This window comes from Danio aesculapii, chromosome 8, assembly GCF_903798145.1.
Source record: "Danio aesculapii chromosome 8, fDanAes4.1, whole genome shotgun sequence".
NCBI lineage: Eukaryota > Metazoa > Chordata > Actinopteri > Cypriniformes > Danionidae > Danio > Danio aesculapii.
In genome coordinates, this window is record NC_079442.1 from 41,337,490 (window position 1) to 41,362,050 (window position 24,561).

At 35.2% G+C, this 24,561-nt stretch overlaps 1 protein-coding gene across 1 annotated transcript in view; it reads left to right on the forward strand.

The window, feature by feature from the left end:
• Positions 1-2,336: 2,336 nt before the first annotated feature.
• med27 (mediator complex subunit 27) overlaps positions 2,337-24,561 on the forward strand; it is a 124,706-nt gene continuing 102,481 nt past the window's right edge. Inside the window, exons 1-2 of the mRNA XM_056463987.1 lie at positions 2,337-2,556; positions 5,349-5,493. Coding sequence (XP_056319962.1) covers positions 2,354-2,556; positions 5,349-5,493 — 348 coding nt within the window. The 5' untranslated portion in view covers positions 2,337-2,353. The remainder of the gene's footprint in view (positions 2,557-5,348; positions 5,494-24,561) is intronic.

The following is a 24,561-nucleotide window of genomic DNA, read 5'->3' on the forward strand; positions in this document are numbered from 1 at the left end:
TTAATTTTAGTCTTTACAAATTTAAGTGGATTGAACATAAAACAATTTGTCAACAAGTTGTCCCTCCAAAAAAAATTCAAGAATTGGGTTGTTTCAACTCATTTTAAATAAGTAGTTTGAACAAGCAGCAAACATCATTTTTGAGTGTATAGGCTCCAGTAAGGCACTTCAATTAATCTGTTGTGGTAATTCTATAGTTAACATAACAACTATAGTAATATAAACAATTTACTCAATACTGTACATTGTTTCTTCAAATCAAGTTTAAGACTTTTTAAGACCATTTTAAGATCATTATGAATGAAATTTTAAACATACAGGGCTAAACACTAAGGATTTTCTCTAATGGCCTGGTTATTTCTGTGAATAGTTTTTGTATTAATGGAAAATCATGTAAAGGGATGTGTTGCTTTAGTTTTCTTTCCCTGATTAGGGAATTTAATTTGGAGAATTTGCTGTAAAAATGTCTAACAGCTGTTGTAAATTTTCAATAAAGGTTTTGAGATGGATTATAGGTTGTTAGGTGTTGGCCGGATTGAGTAGCTTTACATGGACATAGGGAAATAAAGACGTGTTTAAAATGATTTAATACCTATTTCAGTGAATTTAAGATTTTTAAGGCCTAAAATTTTGTTCTTTAAATTTAAAACATTTAAAGACTTTTTAAGACCCCTTGCTGCACCACGGTGGCGCAATGGGTAGCACTGTTGAAACCTTTTAAAAAGACCTAAAGACATTTTTTAAAAATGGGAATTAATTATTGATTGATTGATTAATAAAACATGGATGGGCACTGATGCACTTTGTTGGTATATAACTTTAAAAAAACAAAGTGCAGTAAATGGTAAACATTGCTTTATTATTAGAATTATTGTAATGCATTAAAATATGACAATTATGTTAACAGTTTCGTTTTTTTAGGTAAAATAACTGTTAGTGAAATACTGCAAAAGCATCAAATTTACAAATGGAGATGTCCACTCTCACTTTAAAAAATGGGTAAATAAAGGCTTTTTATTTTAGTCAATTTCTGTGTGTTTTGAATTGTCATGTTTGAGTACTGAAACCAAAGAACTAAACCATAAATCAACACCAAACTTAATAAACAGGCTAAATAACAGAAAATAAAATGTCAGGATGGGTATCAGGGTTCCAACAAGTAACATTATTGCAAATTTAACCTACCAGTAAATAACAAAGTGCCTTATGTCTAATGAAGCTGTCCATGGTAGTAGCCCATACACTATATGACAGGTGTGTCAACCTCAATTCGAGGCCACAGCTCTGCAGATTTCAGCTCCAACCACCTCCAACTCACACCTGCTTAATAGACTGTAGTAGTCTTGAACACTCTGATTTGTTGGATCGGCTGTGTCTGATTAGGGTTGGAGCAAAACTGTGAGCTGCGGCCCTCCAGGAATTGAGTTTGAGACCCATCAAGCCATGACAATGAAAGCAATACACAATAAAATCGCACTGACATATTTAGCTGAATTGTGTAAACTGAAGCAACAAACAGAATTCATTCAGTTGTTGTGTACACGCTGAGGTACCAGTTTAGATTAAAACATATTTCCACGTTTGAATCACTGAGATTTTTAAATTTGTTTTTTCATTTTCTTGTCATTAACATTGTAGTAATGAATAAAACATGTTTCGATTCTGTACACATGATTTGAAGCAGAGCGAAAGTCTGGGTTTTGAGTGTGTGTTTGAATAGACATTTACACATAATTAATAATAAAAATAATATCTAAAGATGTCGATCTTGGTGGGGTTTTTTTTTTCGAAACACAACTAATTCCGTCCTAAATGAGCATAAAAAGTTAGGAAAGCAATCGAATGCCTTTATTATAACGTTAGATGTGTGCTTTCTTAAAGTGACACCTCTGTTATTTAATATAACGTCAATCAAACAAAAAAAAATTTAAATAAATAAGAGAGTCATTCGTTGCTCTTTAATCAGAGTGTGTAAGTTATGCAGTGAAGAAACGGCTAATGAGATTTGATAGCTTGATTCTATTTCATTTTAATAGCTATTAATTTTAATAAGCTGAACTGTTTGCTAATGTATTTGCTGCTAATGTATACTGTTTAATTTTTCTTTTATACATAATAATAATAAAACATATTACTGACCATTTAACTGTTTATTTACAACGAAACAGCTCCAAATTAACATATTTAGTCCCTTATTATGGTGGGCATATCTCTTATTTTCGTATCCCAATGTTGACGGGTATGGACAATTACAAAAAATTTTCTCGTCGCATCCTGTTAGAAACTACAACTCCCATAATCCCGTCAGCGCCAATGACGTCATTCGAGCGCCAGCATTCGAGCAGAAGCAGTCATGGCGGATGTTATGAATGTTGGAGTGAATTTGGAAGCGTTTTCTCAAGCGATAAACGCCATCCAGGCTCTTCGGTCGAGCGTCACAAGAGTTTTCGACTTTCTTAAGGATGGGATGAAGAATAAGGACACCCTTGAAAGCCGGGAGAAAGTCTTTATAACTGAGTTTCAAGAGAATCTGCAGTCAGTGAATCGCGATTTAAAGTGAGTTGCTTGTATGAGAGTTCACTAATCCTGTGACATTTTATAACTAACGTTGCAACTGTAGTTAATAACAATAGCCAGTTTCATTGGAAATAAGGCACTTGCTGCTACATATATGTTAAATTACTGGGAAATACCCAAATTGTGTTCGCGAAAAGCAACTAAACTGGGGTGCGTGTCCCAAAACCATCGTTAGCCATCTAAGGTCGCAAGTTCCGTCGTAAGAAACATAGTTCATTGATTTGCCGTTTCCCAAATCCCTAGTTCCAACGAACATTCGCAAACTGCGTCGTAAACTTGTGCACTTGCAACTACACCTCTGGAGTTGTAATCCCACGTATCCCCCCTATGCCCTATTCATTTATAACACTCTAACATTCAAAGTTAGAATGATTAAAAATAAAAAAAGCATTAAAGTCATCTCTCTTAGGTGTAATTTGCTTTCAAACTATTTTTATAGTTCAGTTTTAGCGATCTTCATGTTTACAATTGTGCCCCCTTCGCAGTGCACTTTGAAAACATTGATATCATTTTGAACACAGCCTCATCGTGAAAGCTATAGATGACCTATTATTGAAAAGCAGAATTTATGTTACGTTTCCAAAGCTTGTGAAAACAAAATAAATAGCATACATTAATTCTTTTAATTTATAGTGGGTTATTTATTAAGGATCTGTATTTTATATGACATGGGCCTGTTGGTTAGAACTCTCTGCTGTGGTTTGCATGTGTCAAATTGTAAAAGTAGACTTTTACAAAAATATATTATAATAATAAACAATATCCTACTTCATAATAATAATGATAATAATCATCATTAATATTATTATTAAAGTGGGATTTCTTTTAATTTCCTAATAAATAATAAATATTAAATTTCATTATATAATAAATAGCCTCATTATTTATTTAATTATATGATTTATATATGATATTAGAATACAAGTTAGCTTTTGTAAGTGATTTTATGTTTTAGAATAGAATGTTCAACTTCTCAGTAGTTTTAGTAAAGCAAACATAGGCCCTATATGTGCCGTTTACATATATTTAAATTAATATGGAAAACGAGGGCATGTTTTTACCAAAACTAATATTGGATTTTATTTTAAATGCGTGTTTGTGTAAAACAAAATAACTTGCACAAAGAAATGATGGGGTTCTTCTCTAAAGAAGTTGTTACTTCACCCCATTTAGAGCATCATTATGGGCGTTTTTGCTATAACTAATGTGGTTCAAGCGATAGATCTGCGACAGAGAAACTAGGGGTTTTGGGAAACACTCGTCACTACATCGTTCTTTTCCCAAACGATGCATCGTACTATGATAGTTCAGCCGTGAGATGCGTCGTTTGGAAAATGCACCCCTGAATGACTAAAATGTTGAATGTCTATATTGTTGCGCTAGTAACATTTGCTTAGTAAATGTTTGTGCTGTAAATTAATATGATTACTATAGTGTTTTTTCAAATAATTGTAACATCTTGTAATTATGGATCTCCAATCTGTTTTAATTATAAGGTGCTGTCAATGTTTGCCATTTTTTTTCTACCTGAAAATATTTAAAACGCACGTTCAAAAATAGAGGTAAAGTTGGTTTTATATTTGGATATATTCAGACATTCTCCTTAATATAGTTTCAGAAAAGTATTCTTTGCAAATTCTAAATAGGGAAGTCATATTAGCAGCCAATGATTATCAAATTACAGCATTGTTTACAGTCAATTAGTGCTAATGTTGTTTTAAAGTCATGTTTGCATACTAATTCTGACCGAATTTTCAAATTAGAGCGGTAAACAATATAGAGACAGTTAAATGAATGAATGTGCGAATATAAAACCAACTTTACCTCAATTCTAAAAATGTCAAAATGGGTGAAATAATTTTCCAATAATTTTCATACAGTGTAACAAATATATTTATTTAAGGAGCATTCCTATTATCTGTATTAAATGTATAAAATAAAATGTAGTGTTCAGCATATATGAGTACACCCCTCTCAAATCTCTCTTCTAAATTCATATTTTCAATCGGAAGCTATACAATATTATATTTGTGCATATACATGGTCAGTACTGAAGCCAAATCTGGAGCAAAAATCTAACAAAATAACTTAAGATAATGGTCCAAAAACTAGTACACCCAAATTTATGTTATAGTAAAATATTAAATACAAATTTAAAAAGAGGAAAAATCAAGAGAAGCAAAAAAAAAAAGAAATTTTGTTGAAATTTTGTAGGTTGTAATTTTTTTTTGCAATATTTTGCTTGAATTTAATTGTTTTATCTTTCAATTTCTCAATGTTTGGTGACTAAAATATTATTATAATAAATATATCTGCCTTTAATAAATCTGTTTTGTTTAAATGCACCAAAATACATTGCCTAAATTCACTGAGAAATGGATACAAATATTCAATTTCAAAATGGGGTGTACTCAATTATTCTGAGTACTGTATATGAAAATAAATATTATATATATATATATATATATATATATATATATATATATATATATATATATATATATATATATATATATATATATATATATATATCATTATATTTTAATTACCATGCATCTGTTTCCTTATCAATATAATGTATACTGGTTTAAAATATAATGGAAAGGTACAAATATTTAAAATGTAGTATTTCTGCAATGTTTTATGATGCTTAAAAAGTCTGCTTAAAAAAAGATACTTATAAATTACACTAAATTACATTAAGTGTGACGTTGTTTTCATTGTATAATGTCAAAATATGCTCTAAACCAGCATGCCTCTTGTTTCTGCAGTGAGTTGGAGCGTCTCAGCACTTTGGTTGGCAGGCCGTCAGAGAGTCACCCTTTACACAACAGTGGATTGCTCAGTTTAGACCCTGTGCAGGACAAAACCCCTCTGTACAGCCAGCTGCTCCAGGCTTACAAATGGTCCAATAAAGTAAGTTTTTGGCATTTTCCTCATTCACCTTGAATTGTCGTCATTGTCTGCAACTGAAGAGGTGGTTTAATTTAGTCCAAGGTTCCCACAGTCTTTGACAGTGTTACGTAAAATAGTCTTTTCCAAGTCTATAATACATACATGCCTACTTTTTATTTACAGTTGAAGTCAGAATTATTAGCCCTCTTTGAATTATTATTATTATTATTATTTTTTACTATTATATTTCCCAATTACTGTTTAACAGAGCAAATACATTTTCACGGGATGTCTAATAATAGTTTTTCTTCTGGAGAAAGTCTTATTTGTTTTATTTCAGTTAGATTAAAAGCAGGTTTTAAAATGGTGTTAATAAAACACCATTTTACGGACAAAATTATTAGCCCCTTTAAGCTATATATTTTTACAAACCATCGTTATACAATAACTTGCCTAATTACCCTAACCTGCCTAGTTAACCTAATTAACCTAGTTAAGCCTTTAAATGTCACTTTAAGCTGTATAGAAGTGTCTTGATAAATATCTAGTTAAATATTATTTACTGTCATCATGGCAAAGAGAAAATAAATCAGTTATTAGAAATGAGTTATTAAAACTATTATGTTTAGAAATGTGTTAAAAAACCTTCTCTCCTTTAAACAGAAATTGGGGAAAAAAAATAATTCTGACTCAAAATTCATTTGTTTTAAAATGTTATTTAGTCCTATGATTTTTAAAGCAATCAATATTTATTAGGCTTTTTGTTTACATATCAGCATTAAACAAAATCGTCAATATTACCATTGTAAGTTGATTATTTATTAATAAAAGAAGAGTATTTTAATTAATAATGATAATATAAGAGTACAGTTTTATTTACATATATTTATACATATATATATATATATATATATTTAATATAAGTTTTAAGTTTTAACTTGTATATAATATATAAGTTAATGTTTTTACTGTAGCATGATATAAATAGTTTCACAAGATAGTTGAATAGCTCTATTTGATGGTTTTCTAGGGAGTCGAACAGTATTCAGATACATAAATCGAACAAATCGCAACGCAAAAATGATTTTCTTACTTTGTCACTTTTCTAGTTCAAATAAAACTTCTAGTTAAAAAAAAACTTAGATCACGTAAAAATGTTGGTTTGTTTTAATAGTCAGTTGAAATAGAGCAAATCTTCCTTTAGTGGGGTAAGTAAAATAATCTTGTTTTCACTTTGAAATGTAGATATTTGGACTAGATACAAAAACAAAAATTCTAAGTATAAAAAACATTTTTTTGGAATAAATTCCTTATAAATACAGAAATACAGTGATTAAATACAATTCTGTAGCTCCTTGTCAACTATGATCCAGACTCAACATTGCATATCTTTGCGATATGACTGTTGCGGATGTGCAAATTGCGATATCGATGCTCAAACGATATATTGTGCAGCCCTACTTTAAAGTGTTATTATTATAATATTATTTTTAGGTCCCACTTTTTACGAAGTGTCCTCAATGACTAATGTACTTGCATAACAAAATACAATGTATTTACTGTGTTTATAATGTTTTGCAGAACACTTCTGGTGCTCTTGAGGTGGGATACGGGTAGGGTTAGGGACCAGTTTAATGGTGGTTTAAGGTGTAAGGGATGGCCAATAATTGCAAAAATTAATTGCAGATGTAATTTTTAATGTAATTCGATGTAATTAACAGTACGTTTTCTGTGTAAATCTGCCAGGTAGTCAGTTAATTTGCAGAGAGGGCCTATTATTATCAAATCAAACTATAAATAATTTCAAAGGTCTGTGAATTGGCATTGAAGTATTGTAGGTGTTGGTCAGAACCTGTCTTTTTGGCTCATACCTTAAGCTAATCGCATCAAACTGAATGGTCATGAATGGAAGGCTTTTACATCATCAACACTCTGAGATGGATCTTGAATATCATCTTGCGTCTAATCATCCTATAATACTATAATCAAGAGGAAGCTGATCTGCAGTTTGATGGTCTAATTCACAGGGCATCAATGAGACCCATTACAGCTTGTAGTTCTGATTTGCTTAATGCAACGTGAGAAGATCCCAATGTAAAAACCCAAGTCTGTCTGCCTAATTTGACAGCAAATAGTGTCGCTCTGCTTCTTGCCCACTAAATCTTCTTTTGTTCTTGAAAAGGCTGTAAAATTCTGCTCTCTTTGGATCAAGGTCCTGGAGCGAATCCTCTCAATAGAACGCACACCACGTCTTGCCAGAAGAGCACACACTTGAGATTCAATAGATGTGGGTGTTCGCACAGCAGAACCAACATTTGCTCAATATCCATTACGGCTGAGTGCTTTGACTTCTTTTGATCTTGAGTAGGTCTTCTGTCCTAAGTGTTATTGAACAAGATTTGCTATTCTTACAGTAAATGCAATTTCACAGGATGCCTGCGCTCTGTTCTTCACTTCTTTGATGCTTTGCCCCTTAGGTGATGCAGGTAGCTTTATGATAGATCCGGATTTGAGTGGGAAACATATTTTTTATTTGTTTCTGTGTGTTTTTTTAATTTTTTTTAGGGAACGTGGTTTGATTCTTGATGTTTCGGTTGTTTAACTAATAGGTTATTAAAGGGTGAGGATTATTCGGCAGACGGGTCACCTTGGAGCTTGAGATGGTGAATGTGTTGCATGCTTTTTTTTCGTGAGGTGAAAGTTCTCAATCAATAACAGCTACTCAACAGTTGCTCTCTAAACACTGTGTGTATGATAGTAGGTGCAATCAAGTCATCTACCTCAAACTAAATCAAATCTTTTCATGAAAACAGAAAAGCTTGAGAAACATCACTCGTGGGTGAAATCGTTCAAATAAATTAAACTTTTTACTTTTTTCGGTCAAACATACTAGAATTGAATTGTTTTTGAAATGCTTCATATCTTTTATTGCCTGAAGGTGCTTTTATTGACATTTTTTTCATTCCTTTTCCACAGTATAGAGCAGAGATACCCAAACTAGGGCCCGCGGGCCAAAGTTGGCCCATGGTAACCTTTGATTTGGCCCACTATCCAGTCTGAGAACAGACTGATGGAAAGGTTTGGGGTGAATGCCTTTAACTGAGATCTTTTTTTTGATTGTTCTAATGCTGAGCTACAAAAAAGCAAACTAAAGTTAAATGTTTCAGTTAAATGCTGTAAATTAATCTGATTTTCAAAAAATTCTCTCAGTCAGGGCTATTCAGTTGGCGGCCCCTGAGGCTGTTTGTTCCGCCCCTCCAAATAGTGTGACCAAGACATCAAAAATAAATTTAGTTCTGGCGAAAAACAGTCGCTATAGTTATGAAGTGACGTGCGTCTGTTCAATACAGCACGAGCTGCAGTTGAAGGCTGAACGGAGAGTGGGTCAAGTGGTGCAGGCAGCTGAAAACATTTAGGTATATTTGTAGAACAGGCCAGTACAATGCACTGATATTGTTAATAGGGAAGCAATGATTAGTCGATTTCACTATTAACCGCTCTTAAATTCGTTATGGTTAATTAATCGGGCTTCTCAATGCCGCGTTTCTGTTGCACGGAACAAAATTCTGCAACTAAACAAAGTTATGCCACCTGTGTGCTAGTTTAAAGTTCCGAGCTTATACCGAGGCTAATAAGCAAGCACACTGGATTAAGTATAGCAGCAGGGCGTTCACATATTGCGTCTTGTTTGCACGCAAGTTCATTATTTCCAATGGAGATGTGCGATATAGGGAGCAATGCGCACACGGCTCGCAAGCGGACCGACGCACTATATACCCTCCAGACGCACACAGTAGAAATTATGTCACGCTGTAGTGGTGAGAGGTGTGTGGCTTTCAGTGCAATGTAAAGAAAAGATGCGTTAGATAAATTATTACAAATTATTAAAATGATTATGTATGTATGAACGCAGATAATAACAACAGTTCATTTAAATTCTTTATTCTTAACCTTGATATTAGCAAATTTTTAAGTCCAAAGAGAGAAATGGACAATTGTTTTTTTTATTAATATTTTGTGCTGGATTTGGTTACTGAGCAGCAATAAACAACACTTTTAAATATAAGCAGTTTTCCTATGATTGTGTAAGCTAGTAGTGTTTTGAATTTAATAAATGCATAATAATCGTGATAACCGTGAAACCATGATTATTCTTCAGACTATAATCGTACAACCACATTCTATAATCATTGCATCCCTAATTGTTACGCAGTTTAAAACATAACATATGAATGTGTTTAAATGTAGAAGAAGCCTACTTGAGCAATACACTGATTTTATTGTGCTTTGAAATACAACATTTGAATATGTTAGTAAAAAAGCCACATTGCACAATGCAGTGATGTTATGTAGTTTCAAAATACAACAAATAAATTTTTTAATGTTGAAAAAGTCAACGTGGATGCCTTTGAGCGCAAATACATACAATACATATGTGCTCTTATATTGCTGTAGTGTCATCACTTATATTGCAAGTCATATCTCTCCGGCCCCTCATTTGGGATGTTTTTTCTGAACTGGCACCCATGACAAGCTAATTGAAAAGCCCTGCTGTAAATACTGTCAATCTATGGACAGAGAATAATGCTGAAGACATCAGCAAGACATCAAGTCAAGGCAAAAACAGGTGCAGCTTGACTCGCGTATTCGACATTGAACTCCATTCTGTTATAAATGGGATTGTTTTTGTTTTTACAGTTATACATTTATTATTAAAAATGCTGCATTAGTTAATATAAAGCAATGATTTATAGTTTATTGGCTGTATAGTAGCAAATAGGTTAACTAAGTATTTACCAAATAAATAAATACAATAATTTTTTTATGGCAAAATGATAATAAAGATATTACTGTAAAACTTAAAATTAAAGAAAGAAATGAGTAAACAAATCAATAGATAGATAGATGCAGGTAAGGGAAAAAAGAAGAAAAATCACACTATTTAACAATACTAATATTGGTGACTAAAGGCTGATTTATACTTCTGTGTCGAGTGATTGCCGGGACCCACTGCAGCTGCCTTGCGCATAGTTGTGCATTTATGCTTCTGCGTGCTGTTACACTTCTGAAACGCTATCTTAAACACTTCCTCTGTGTCGAGATTCTTTGCTGGTGTTTTGTTTTTTCTGAACAGTACATTAATGTACAAGTAGCTAAAACTCACCTATTCAGAGACTGGAACTGGTGGACGTGCAACAACTTTAACCATAATGTAAACACAAAACTAAAGTTCATCTGGAGCTCCTTCAAGGGACTCGACACTTTTATTAATCGCTCTATCAGGGATCACAGCTCTCAGCACCACTCACACTTGTCAGTGCTACCAAGCTGACCAATCACAGAGCTTGAGATATGCGTCGTTGCAATGTGTAGTAGCATTTTTTGAGAGGTGTGCGTTGGCGTCAGCCATGGTGAGGGCTGTACAACCGCGTGAAGGCTATGCCGGAGCATACGTTTAAGTATAAATCAGCCTTAAACAGTCACAAAGCCTCTGGAAAGGCACAAAACAAAATAATAACTATTTTTCAGTCCCCGGCACAATCCTATTGGATGTCATTTGAAAAAAAAAGCACATTAAAACAAAACAAAAGGAAACAACAACAATAAAAACAAACAAACATAAAAAAAGAAAAACATTTTATTTTTAGGAATCCGTTTTATAATCACACCATATTCATTGTCATTGTTTATTTAATTGACATTAAAGGGGGCATGAAAGTGTCCAAAAATTTTCCTGATGTTTTGAAATTGAAGAAGTCAAAGTGCTATAAAAACATTCTGTAAATTTTGGAGTTCAAAACATTGTTGTTGCTCTAAAACTGTCTTCTATTGATAGCTGGCTGCCAAAATGACAGGAAATGGAATGTTCTACTATGATGTAATGCGGAGGATAAGCCTTCCTCTACCTTCTGCTTCACTGCTTTTTCAGCTTTGTTAATATGCGAAACTGTTAGCCAATCACAGCAGAGGTTGTTTACCTCTGTGTCTACAATCCGCCACACCCATTCAATCAGTGTGTTCTGATGAGGGTCAAAAACAGCTCTGAAAATGGCAAATGGCAAATGTTTTTGATGTTAAAATATTGATAATGTTATTAGCAGACCTCAGAGAACAGTACAAAATATTTAAAAAAACTGAGGTAGTTTATGACCCCTTTAATTGTAATTAAACTAATTGAACACCCCTAAAGTTGGGCCATCTATTTTTTTTCCTTTAGTAGATCCTTGAAGGACAAGTAGAACAAGTGGTTTGCTTTTGATCATGTACACGCAATTTTAAAATGATGCCGTTATTATTATAGATAACAACAACTAAAATGATTAAAACATTTTTTTTCAAAATTCACTATAAAAAAAAGTAGATTTTACTTAATTTTAAGGCAACAAACTTTTTTGAGTTTACTCAACTTATGCTAATATAATTAAAACTGAAAGAAATTTAATAACCACTTTAGGGTGATAAATAATTTTTGTGTGAACTATCCCTTTAAGATGGCTAATTTGGTCAACTTCACTTAAATATTTACTTTTAAGGTCAACTCAGGTTTCTGTAGAGCTGTTGTGCTGATCTCATTAGTATGAGGTGGTTGATGAGGTTTCTCTGTCCTCTGGGTGATTGACCAGCTGTTTTCCCACACTCTACGGGTCAAGCGTTGTAGCAAGATTAGGTGTGTTCAGGCTGGATGGTGAACATGGGCGAGAGGCCAAAGCAAGCCTCTCTGCAGAAGTATTGATGCTTCCATACTGTCTGGCCGGACACTGTAAACACGATCAATGGCAACGTTTCCACCATGCAGATCACCTCAGGATTAATGCACTAGGTGCTTTTAGTAAGGCTGTTTTTGGCTATTAGCTCCATCAAGTCGGTATATCAGTCTGGTGACCCATCTACCTGTGATGGGAGCATCAATGGAATTTAGGATTAGATAGAGTTTTGAATTGTTTTGGAAAAATTTACTTAATTTTTAATCAAATTAATATATTTCACGAATAGTTATAAAGAAACAGCTTGCAACATATTGAATCAAAATTTTCTTGTAAAGTAAACTCTTTATATTTACAGCTTTAAACATTGTACAGTGAATTTTTTTTTTACTTTGCGCCCTACAAAACTCTTTGCCACTAAAGATTTCAGAGTAAAAAGTATTTTTTTAATAACATTTTTTATTTTTACACACTAGGATGAATTTTAGTTTTTCTAAATATAGGCCTAGATATTTTAAGTCATCTGTTAAAACCTTTTGTATTTTATGTTTTGCAGAACATACCATATTACAGTTTTTTGAGTAAACAAATCAATATTCAAATGGCAGAATGCATCATAAATAAAGTAATAATGATTGTTTGTGGGGCAAAAAAGTAACTGCTTTTTATTTATTAAAAGTAAGATTCTGAGTGAAAAAAATAATTCAAATTAAATGAAATCAATTTTACTTAAACCATATTTTAATTAAACCTTAAATATATGCAGATTTAAGAACCATAGGACTTAAGTCAGAGTTATTAGCCCCCCTTTGAATTTTCGAACTATCCTCAAAATGGGGGTTATAATCAAATAAACATTGCTCAGAACGGTGCACACACACCAACAGGAACTATATAAACACGAGCATATTGACAACACAAAATAAAAGTGTCTAACAACCATATAATTATTTAAGGTCATTATTCATTTGCTTAATTTAATATTAGCTGCCTTTTTATTTGTATGTTGTTTCCTTTTATGTAACTGTTAAATACAAATTTTTATCTTCTGTAGGTTATGGATAAAATATGGTAATTCTCATGGTTTAATAACATGTATGCGATTTTTGGAATTTTATTTTTTTACAATTTTTATAGATGTTTTAAGTCTACTACACACTTTATACACTTTTCTCAGACAGGCATTAACATTTTCTTACTTCTCTCATTTATACACTCATGTAACTTCTTCCTTGCTTTAGAATGTCCAGAAGTCCAGCATTTTCTGAGATGGTTAGCATCTTCGTCTGCCTTTTGGGTGCTACCGCAGCTGCCTTTGACAGTGCAGAAGGTTTTGTTGACAGTACAGCACTTCAGATTCATGCCGCGGTCACACTAGAGTTTGAGCTTGACATTAAGCAAGCGAGCATTTGGTCCCTATTTAAAATTTCTGTAAAGAGAGGTCTTATTATGACTATGATCACGTGTTGCGATTTCGCAGGTCAGAGTTCACGAAGCTCGAACTTTCCAATGCAGCGAACTGTGAAACTTGTCGCACAAGCTTGCGTTTCCTGTTTGTCACATCCACATGCGTATGAATGGAAGTCTATGGGGAGAAAAGTGCAATGTGACCACGGCTTTACACTGTTAGCGATCGAAGATTTATGAAAGCAAGCTGCCAAGAAGAACACATTCTGTGCTGTACAGGATACACTGCATGGAGGAGATTTATTGACAGTGGTCTACAGCCAATCAAGATGCAGAATGCCGATCTGTAACTGGATGGGAGACCACATAGAAAGCTAGGTTGCTGCCGGAAGTGGTGTTAGAAAGGGCAGCAGGGGGCATTCAACCTGCAGTCTGTGTGGGTCCTAATGTCCCAGTATAGTGAAGAGGACTGTTACGTTCGCTTGCAGAACGTATTTTGGAAATGTGTGTGCGTTTGTTTTGTATGTGGGTGTGTCGTTTCATGCGTGTGTTACAGGTATGAACGGCATTGGAGGATCCGCATTTCGTGCTGATGACATTGGCCACTGATTGCTGGGTTTGCGCCACCAATCGCTGGTCGGCGTAGTGTTTAAAAGCCGAGCCCAAACTGCAATGGCGATCTCTCTCTCTCTCTCTCTCTCTCTCTCTCTCTCTCTCTCTCTCTCTCTCTCTCTCTCTCTCTCTCTCTCTCTCTCGCTCCTTCTCGCTCTTACTCTTTCTGTGGGTCTCTGTGAGGGCAGTCTCTCTTTAGATTAGATTCAATTTATTGTCATCACACATGTACAAGGCAACGAAATGCAGGAGTAAGTCTTGTGAGGGCTAGTCTGAGAGAATGTGTTTTGCTTGTGTTTAATTCTCTTGCGTAAAGTTTTAAGATCTGAATGTGCAATGTGTTTGCTTGTGAACTTGTCCAGTTAACTGATGTATTTGAGTGATACCTCGGAGAGGTTGTAGGAGTGAGTAAGTCGCGCGATATACATATACAACACAGAGATTCATCTTTTGTATTAGTTCATTAGGTTCAGGAGAATGTGCTGCTTTGTGTATGTTTTGTTTTTAGTTAGAGTAGTTTAGTTAAGACGTTTGGTATGTTGAAGATGTTTCTTTTCATGCTTTTCATTTCATATTTAGTTTAGTTTGTTGAAAACAGTTACTGAGTTTTGTTATATTTATTTCTTTGATTTAAGCACATTCATCATTTATTTATTGCAAATATTTTTCTTGCACTGTATAATAATATTTTCACTGGTTTCACTGGAAGTATGGGCAATAAACAATTACAGTGATATTTGGTTCAGTAGTTTCTTTCTCCCTCCATTTGTTACACACACTCAACTATTATATGTTATGTCAAATACCCTTGTCAAATCTAAAAGGACGTAACAAGGACTCTTTACTGCTCAGTGAGCGCCATCTTTTAAATGAGAAGTTAAACCAAGGTCCTGACTCTGTGGTTGTTAAAAATCACAGGATGTCCTTCGAAAAGAGTAGAGGTTTAACCCACTTAAATTTGCCCACTGGCCTCTGTTCATCATGGCCTCCTAACCATCCCCATATCATAATTGACTTCATCACTTTGTCTCCTCTCCACCAATCAGCTGGTGTGTGGTGTGCGGTCTGGTGCAATATGGCAGCCGTCGTGTCGTCCAGGTGCATTCTGCACATTGGTGGTGGATGAGATTCCCCTCAATGTGTACAGCGATGTGTCCAGAAAAGCGCTATATAAATGTAAGGTATTATTATTATTATTATTATTATTATTATTATTATGAAACACAATGTGCTAATCAGGGTGCAGAACACAATTCTCTGTAAAAAAAAAAAAAAAAAAGTATTTCAAATTGCACTAAAAAATGATCAAAACTGCGAGGAAGTGAAAGATGAACCGCGATTTTGCGAGGGACCACTGTACATCTCGTTGACAATATAAGCCTTTTTTTGTTGTTATTACTATGTAAATGCTGCATGTGAAAATACCATAGAGTTATAGTTCACTGAGAAGCAATTCATTATCACAGAACACTTATCTCGAATTCATTAGCAACCGATTAAATCAGTTTTAAACACGAGTTTGTGTAGCTTGTCATCATGACTGTATAGTAAATGCTGCTCCATTTCAAAGCACATGCTGGGAGTTTACTAGAACCGTTGGTTCTGACTAAATATGCATTAAAATTGCCTTTGATTAATCACTCAGCCCTACAATAATGTATGTTTTATGGTTCTGCAATAATGTATGTTTAATGCTTCCATATCTTTCCCAAAGACAGCCTTTAATAATATTGCGAACTGCGTTTGAGTATGTCTTTTTTTTTTTATCACAGTCCGTTAAAGTTACTCCGGTTGGATCTGAGAGCGAATAGATGAACAGTTAATTATAGGGAAGCTTGTTTCGCCGCTGGCTAGTAGCTGTCACTTGGCGTCCTGATGTGTTTTGTCTCAGAAATCTCAAGGTCCGCTCATTCCTGAGGCTTTACTTTTTATTTTCTTCAAATGTGAAGTTTTTATTAGAAAACAGTAAGTTAAAAATAAACCAATGCTCAAAATAATGAAGCGGTAATAAATAACTACTTAAAATCTCGAAGTGGTACAATAAAAAAATTTTTTTTTATATCACATCACTTGACTAGCTTTTTGTCATGCAGTGTTGGGACAGTGACTACATTTTTCGATTAACTTCATTATGTCACTGTTCTATGCTAATTCACTCTGCCATTTCGCGCAACAACAGTTCGTGTTCATCATGGCAACCTATGTAATTTTGGCCATGTTGTTTTTTATTTTGCAACAAGTTCAACTGCAGTTAATTTCTCACACCATGCGTTCAAACAGACGACAGCGGATACAAATTCTCAAGCCATGTCATTCACTAATTCCAAGTTTAAACTGCACGATTATACTGCGTCACAGATGTTTTCACACTGCATGACTATCTGGGATTGCATTCCTTTACTCTGTGTATACAAGGAAATTTCACACTACATGACTTTACAATAGGAGGAACGACAGTACCGGTCCATGGATCAATTGGTACCAGGCCGCACAAGAAATTTCTATTTTATTAATTATCTGAATCTAAACGATCTTTTATTTTGAAAAATGACTGTATTCTCTCGCTTACAACTCGGTCACTTAAGTGCCCAAATTTAACCCACAAGCAGCAAAATGAGTAAGAAACAGACGTGTTTGTTAAGTTTCTTTGCTAAGGGGAAAAGGCCTAGTGAATGACCCACGAACTGCCAAGTAATAGATCCAGCTCACACCTTCCAGACACACGCAGTTGAATGAATGCCCCGAGCGCACTGCGAGTCACGTTACAAGAACTGACTAATCAGCTTTAGCTTGTATGCAATATCAGTATGCGTTTCGGTAGACTAATTATCTCAGACAAACAATGAACACCCAAACACTGCAGTGCTTTGCAATGTTTTCCATGAATAAAACTTGTATCAGAGTAACGACAATGTTTTGTCAGCTTGTTATCAAATGGTTGATGGTCGCCTACGATACCATCCCCCCCCCCCCCCCCCCCCCCCCCCTTCCCAAAGCATCCAGACAGATATAGGGACACTGGAACGGTTTAAAGCCGCGAAGGCCAGTCGCTTCATAAGCGGATCACTCCTATGTCAGCTCATTAACAGACCAGCTGATTTAAACAGCTCCTGTATCTGTACTCTGTAAACAGCTATGAAAAGCGGTGGATTGATGATCTTCATGGCCAATCACCGTCATTTCAGCCGTGTTTAAGAATGTGCTAAATAACGATCAAATTTTAGTGGGAAATGGACATTTAAATTTCAGTACTGATTGGTACCGAAATTCAGTATTGTGACAACACTAATCACGTAGTATATATTAACTAAATAATGAGAAAGAAGCATTTAGTGGGGTGAAAAATAAACTAATTTTGCTCACCAGGGTTTTGAAGGGAATTAGCAATTTCTCTTTAACTTTTTTCTTTTTCGACCCGGTTGTGGTATTCTCTCAGATCGTATATTTGATAGTTCTCACAGTGTGATTGTTACTCGCATGAATGAACCCCGATTTATCTGTGATTTCAGGCATTTGTCTGTGATTTTTGTCTAAAAGTGTCGGGGAGTCTAAATCGGGGCTTAAATAATGCAGTCTGAACTCGGGATAACTTTTCATTCATGCCCTTGCAACAAACTCATAGGTTCTGTATGAGAGCTGAGTTATCCTTTTTCGCTTGCATCAAAATGTGCTCTCTCGCTTGGAGCCATTCTCATTTGTTTGTCGTCAAATGCCTGGCAACTGCCGTGTGTGCATCCTATCTCAAAAAGTACTACAAAATGGTCATAATTCGAGTAAGGTGTATACATGTCTGATTATGACTTTAGTTGGATTAAGGTCATCAAAATCGCCGTTTACATGACTATTAATCAGAACATTGCCTTAATCGTATTAAAATCGGAGTGGAATGGTGTCATTTGTAAACGTACTCAGTGATGCTGCTTATCTCTCTTTGTTTGTAGTTTTACTGTAGACTTTTCCTTCAAAGTCTCTCTTTCACTGTCATTAGGAGGCATGTCTTGAGGAACACTGTTTAGTGTCAACCACTGCTGTGTTTAACAGAAGTGATTGTGCTTTTTCCAGTACAACAGAGATGTCGGTGAGCACAGAGGCATTTAAGCACCTGCTTATCGCTGTACCAGTGCACACTGAGCTAATATTCTGTCAGCCAGAAACACTAGAGCTCCCCTAGTGCCAGCAGAGCCAGAGCTGCCAGGAGAACATGCATTATGCCACAGAAATTTTTAATGACTCTCTAAACTCTGTTTGTGTTAACAGGTTATATTTGTGTTTCAGATTTGGCAAGGTGAAAGTACACCCAGAGGCTTAGTTCTGTAATTCTACTTTATGGAATAGAACGAGTTATTTCCAACATTAGTTTTCCTTTCTTTAATTTAGATATTTAGCTTATTCTGGGGCAGTTCTTTGATTGTTCATTGCCCCTGTCAAATAAAGAATGGGGTGTATGCACATGGACTTTTAATTTTCAGCTAGCCAGTCCCCCAAGTGCTTCTGGTCAATTGTCGCGCCATTACAAAATCGCTACGTTTAAGATCTGATTTCTTTGAAAATCAGCAGTCTTCACTGCCTGACTGATATACGATATAACGTGAGTTTTAGACTGGACAAAAATCACTGAATTAAATTAAATTTTCCACACCATTTCTTTAAAATATGCAACTTTATTTTACCCCAATGGAGTTTCTGCACAAGCCTGCTGCTACTGGCAGTGCTTTCGTTTCCATGGTCTTTACACAGGGCTCGAAATGAACCTTTTTCCTTGGTAGCACCGGTGCACCGGCGGACCATACAAAATTTAGTCGCACCCACCAAAATTATGAGCACGGTTACTACATGTTTTATATTAACAAATTTGTTGCATTTGAAATCAACACTAATAAAAACTAACAAACAAACAAAAATCTGCATGCGCTCACCGGCCCTGCACGCACTGCTTGACATGAATGAGATGAACTGAGTTAACGATAATAACTGTGCTGTTCTCTCCTGAAGCTCTGACGGTCTGCTTTGAGAAGCTGTCAATCACAACTGTCAATCATGATGACACGCCCCATTTTATAGCATTAAATTACTGGCTGCAAACATACTCTTTACAAAAATGAAGATCTGAACCTACATCAGCTTGATATCCAGTGCCTCTATTGAAGTGTAATTAATGTTTTTTATTTGGGCTCAAGTCTCGTTGGTTAACATGGGACAGGCGGACTTTATGACTTGTACTGCAGCCAGCAGCTGGGAGCGTCACTCAGAAGGAGGAGTGTGGCACACTTGTTCACCACCATTGTGCTCTTCTTCTGCTGGTGTAGCTCTGGTTCAAGGTTGGACATTTTGTGTGTTCAGAGATGATCTAACGCAAACTCGTTACAGTTGAGTTTTGCAAAAAAAAAATGTTTTTTTTCGTCTTAGCTTGAATCAGTCTGGTCATTCTCATCTGACCTTTCCATTTGATCTTTTTCAGAACATTCACAAACCTAGAGATAACATAAATCATAATATCACAATCTCAACCACTTAAAAAGCCACTTAAATGATGTTTGTCCCCTATTTTGATGCTCCGCTTGCAGATTGTCTCTATGTATACTTAGTAAATTGTTTAATAAACAACAAATTAATCTGGATATAGCAAAACATCAAGGTCAAGTGAGTAGGATTTCTGAATTCCCCTATTTTATTAGATTACAAGTAACAATATGCAAATGTATTTCCCATTTAATGAAGCCAAAGCCTCGGGAAGTAGGAGACCTTGAGATTTCTGGAGCCAAACACATAAGGCAATAAGCGCGGTGAGTGACAGCTAGTAACCAAGGGCTAAATATGTTTCCCTTTAATTGTCTTTCGTATAACATGTGACCACGCATCACAAGTGTGCATATGTCTGTCATTGAAGAAAACTCAGAGTAAAACCAGACATGGGCTTCGTTGACTTTCACAAGGTCACTTTGCCAACAGCGCGCTGATAGTCTTCTACTTACCGGCTTGCACAACTGGACAACTAATGAGATCAAAAGATTAAGAAACAGATATCAGCCCCATTTGTGTGAAATTTTTGAGGTTGTAATTTGCTTGTCTGTTATAGAAAATCTCCCTTCTTGGATGGAGATTTTATAATGACGCAGTCCTTTTACTCAAGCAGATTGGATGTAATCTCAGAGAAGTTCCACATTTGACTACATTCTTAAACCATGGAGGAAATCCAAATCATGTTCATACAGTCGAGGCAGCTCCGAGAGCACTGGGACTCCTGATGAGCTCAGAGAACACATGTATTTTATTCTTTAATTTCGTTCCTGCTATATTATATACACTACGTTGGAATTGATAAGAATACAAATTTCCTTGCTTCCTGCCAGTACCAGTGAAACTACTAGTGAAAATGTAATTATTGCGCATACCAATCTTGATGGCATGGGGAAAAGAAGTAATTGAATGCACCTTTATTTCAATAACATAATAACTAGTTTATGTCATTCCAATGAATGGTCCTTGTCAGTCCTAATCTGCATGACTTTATTTTATATACTTCATCTTTTGGTGAATTATTATTTTTTTTTTTTTTAACAAATTATTCTAAACTATGCCTCTGGGGGTTTTTTATGCAATGAAAGTCAATCAGACTCAATGTTTTATGAACCACTACGTTTTTTTTTACTTTTTTATTATGATAAGTCATATATCTGTAACAACAGGATGAGTAAAATATTGAAAGGTGCAGAAATGTACAACTCCATAATATTTCAACAATTGAAAGATGTCGGTAAAACGGCTTATAAGTGATCCTATATAACTTTGTGGCACAGGATATCTGTGTCCATAAACTTGATGATAGGACTTATTTGCAGATATGCACTAGAGTTCATATTATATTTGTTTTTATTCTTATAAAAAATTTCTAATATTATTATTTGCATAAAAATCATTTGTTAATTTTAACTATAGATAATTATAGTAATGAAACTGTTAATTTGGTTACCTGTATAGTGTTGTTGTTCAGGGTTCAGCGGTAAGGATTATTTTCTACTGGCCCGATCGGATCAGTGATTCAGATTTTTACTTGCCCTGCCAAAATTTTCACTGGCCCCAGCTAAAGAAGCTAATAGCTATTTCTTAGCCACATATTTTAAGTAATTTGTCAAAAGCCAAACATAATTGTGTATACACTTTTTATTCAGCATAAGTTTCTTTAAATACAACTGAAAATTGAAAAAATTACAATTGTAATGTAACTAAATTTAGAAAAATAAATAAATAAATAAATACACACTCACTGGCCACTTTATTAGGTACACCTGTCCAACTGCTCGTTAACGCAAATTTCTAATCAGCCAATATCACATGGCAGCAACTCAATGCATTTAGGCATGCAGACATGGTCAAGACAATCTATCTATCTATATATATATATATTATAAGCAAAAATGTGCACTAATTTTGACACCTACAGACATCGTCACAACATATAAATCAGAGAGGTCAGACTTTCTCATACAGCTTCATTTAATTTGTCAAGTTTAGTAATAAACTATCTATTAAATTAATCAATCGATTAAAAAAACGTTGGCTAGAATTATGCATTATAGGCTTTAATAACAGATGAACCGAGACTACAGTCTGATCATGAAGTAGATTAATGTTGATCTTTCTTTTGAGTTGTTAGCGCACAAATAAACAAAACAATAGGCAATATTATTAAACAATAGGCAACAATATTATAAGATTCAAATATGGAAAAATTATCAGGTGGTAATTTCCGTCAATTTTGCTTACGGACAAACAGCACTCTGTAATATTTCAGCATGCTTTCATTTTCGTATTCGACATGAAACACATTTGTCGGTAGAAATGTCATCTTGCCCTACTCGTATTACTCTGTTCACATAGCTGTGTAAATATATGACTATTACACTTCCATAATACAGTGTGATATAGCCTGGTTTATTGGATTGTTTTGCTTTTCTTTACTACAATCTATCTGCTCCAGAGTTTGTTTCAATTGAGCCAAGACCACTTCATTCAGGCGAGGCGATCTCGGACCGTTTGTTTTGGCGCGGATCCAAGCGCGATTGCTGGATTTACATATGCCAAATGAACTGCGCAAACTGGAAAGGAGACAGGTTCCAAAACAAATGACTAGGTGTGAAAGCCCTCTATTTGCACGCAATTGACAAACAGTCACAGCCAAATTAATCTAATATTAAATTTGGCCAGTAACAATTCTGTCAACTGTCCCGAGTGTCTCGTACGCTGACCCTGAGCCATCGGGCAGTCCTTATTGTCAAGCCCTGCAAGATATTTTTTCATTCAGAAAAATGTAAAGCGAACCGTATCCAAATTAAATATTTTAAATAAAATGTATATGACCACTGAATAACACATTTATGGTAAATTTATTTCAGCTTTTTTTTTAATTATTTAGAACTAACTGTGGAAGCTGAGTAAATAATCAAACTCCTAACTACTGATTAATTTTGTAAAGTTTGTCTAATTTTTCTTGTTTGATAGATTTGCACATTTGCACCATTTTTACAATCCCTCAATAAAAAAAAAAACAAAATAATAATAATAATAATACATTGTGCATTTATGAAGTATGCTCCACACAGGTGAGTGGGCTTGACAAACCACCTGTAGAAACTCGCTGAGTTTTCCTCAATTGTAAGTTACTTAGGACAAAAACATCTGCTTAATGACTAAATTTATATATATATATATATATATAATTTTTTTTTTTTTAATTTATTTATTTTTTTATTTTATTTTTTTTACAGCTCTCATATAATAATGAGCTGATGAATGTTCTTTATGTTGAACACATTGACGAATCCCAACTGTGTTGTTGCCTCACGTTCCCTCACGTCTGGTTCCGGCTGGACCAAAAAGCTGCTAATGAACACACCAAACTGAAGACGGCTGACTGATTCAAGAGCGGGTGTTCTGCCCCTGAATGGGACGATGTATCTTTTCCCACCACAGGGGGCAATATCTATTTTCTCATTCAGAACAGGAAACTGGAACTTCCGACGTGCGCATGCAAAGTTTAAGCAAAGCAGCTACCATTATTCAGTACCATTATCACACTTATTGTCACTCACCACGGAGAGATTCACTCTTGAAAATATATCAGATAATCTGGTAATCCATATCATTTGCAAATATTTAAGAAATGTAGTGAGATGACTGCTGGCCCCTTTGTGTTTCTTCTTGACTTGATATGTTTGCTCGCTACGTCACTCCACTACGTCACACTCACACTCTGACCAGTCAGAGTTCTCTCTTCAGCTGATGGCCCAACACCGATTCTGAATCGGGCCAGTGAACTCTGACGTTAACCTAATGAGGGGTGACATGTTGAATTCACCAAGCCGAGTAGCCAGACCGACGCTGACTGACAAAGCTCCAGTGGCCGACCGTCGGTTTGGTGTGTCCCGGCCCTAAGTCCAAAATCATCAGTCAGTGCCTTGTCAGAGGTAATATTATGGATATTTACAGTATATAAACACAGAGCCTACAGCTTTTTCCCCTTTTTTGTCCTCAAACTAATCAAAAGAATGCCATGAATGTTCCAGAGGCTCGTGGCTTTTCGCTTGGTACAGTGTCCCGAAACCGTGCAGCTGGTTAGGCGCTTTAATCATGCCTTGAACGAAGCTGTCAGAAGAAACAAATGGCAGGCCTCAAACCCGGAGCCCACAATAAGATCAGAGAGCAGCGGACTTGCCATCACAACATGTTTCAGCCCTACAGTTAATGATGGAGCATGTGTCTGCCAATTGCTGTGCCAGGGAGGACTAATAGCCTGGTCAGTCTTAAAGATCAGCGTGGCGCAAAGGGACGAAAAAGGGTGGAAAAGAATCAGAAACAACTAAGAGGGGCTGAAAAAAAAAGCAGCGACCTTTTGAAAATGCACTGCCTGAGAAAAATGTTTGATGTGGTAACTTTAGCAAGCTAGGATTCCTTATTAGTTCCAAGACAAGGGAGTGTAAAGTTGAAAGAACAGTGGTCTCCGCTCGCCTCGGCCTGCTAATTCCTCATTAAAAGAGCAGGGGACAAGCGAGAACCTTTGATATACATTTTCTGATGGTGGTGGGGGGGTGAATGTTTATTTAATTTGTTTGTTTAGGGGTCCATGGGGATGATGTCTGTTTAGTGTATCGTGTAAAGTTTCTGATTGATGGTTAAATTAAATGAACTTTGATGGTGCTTCCTAGTAGGGATTAACCTAATTGCTAGTAATGCTTACTTGCTTGGTTTGTAACCTTTATGATGAAAATGTTGGAACATTTAATCCAATTCAAGCATTTTGGAAATCATATGAATACATTTGTGATTTATATATATATATTTTTGGGTGGCACAGTGGTGCAGTGGGTAG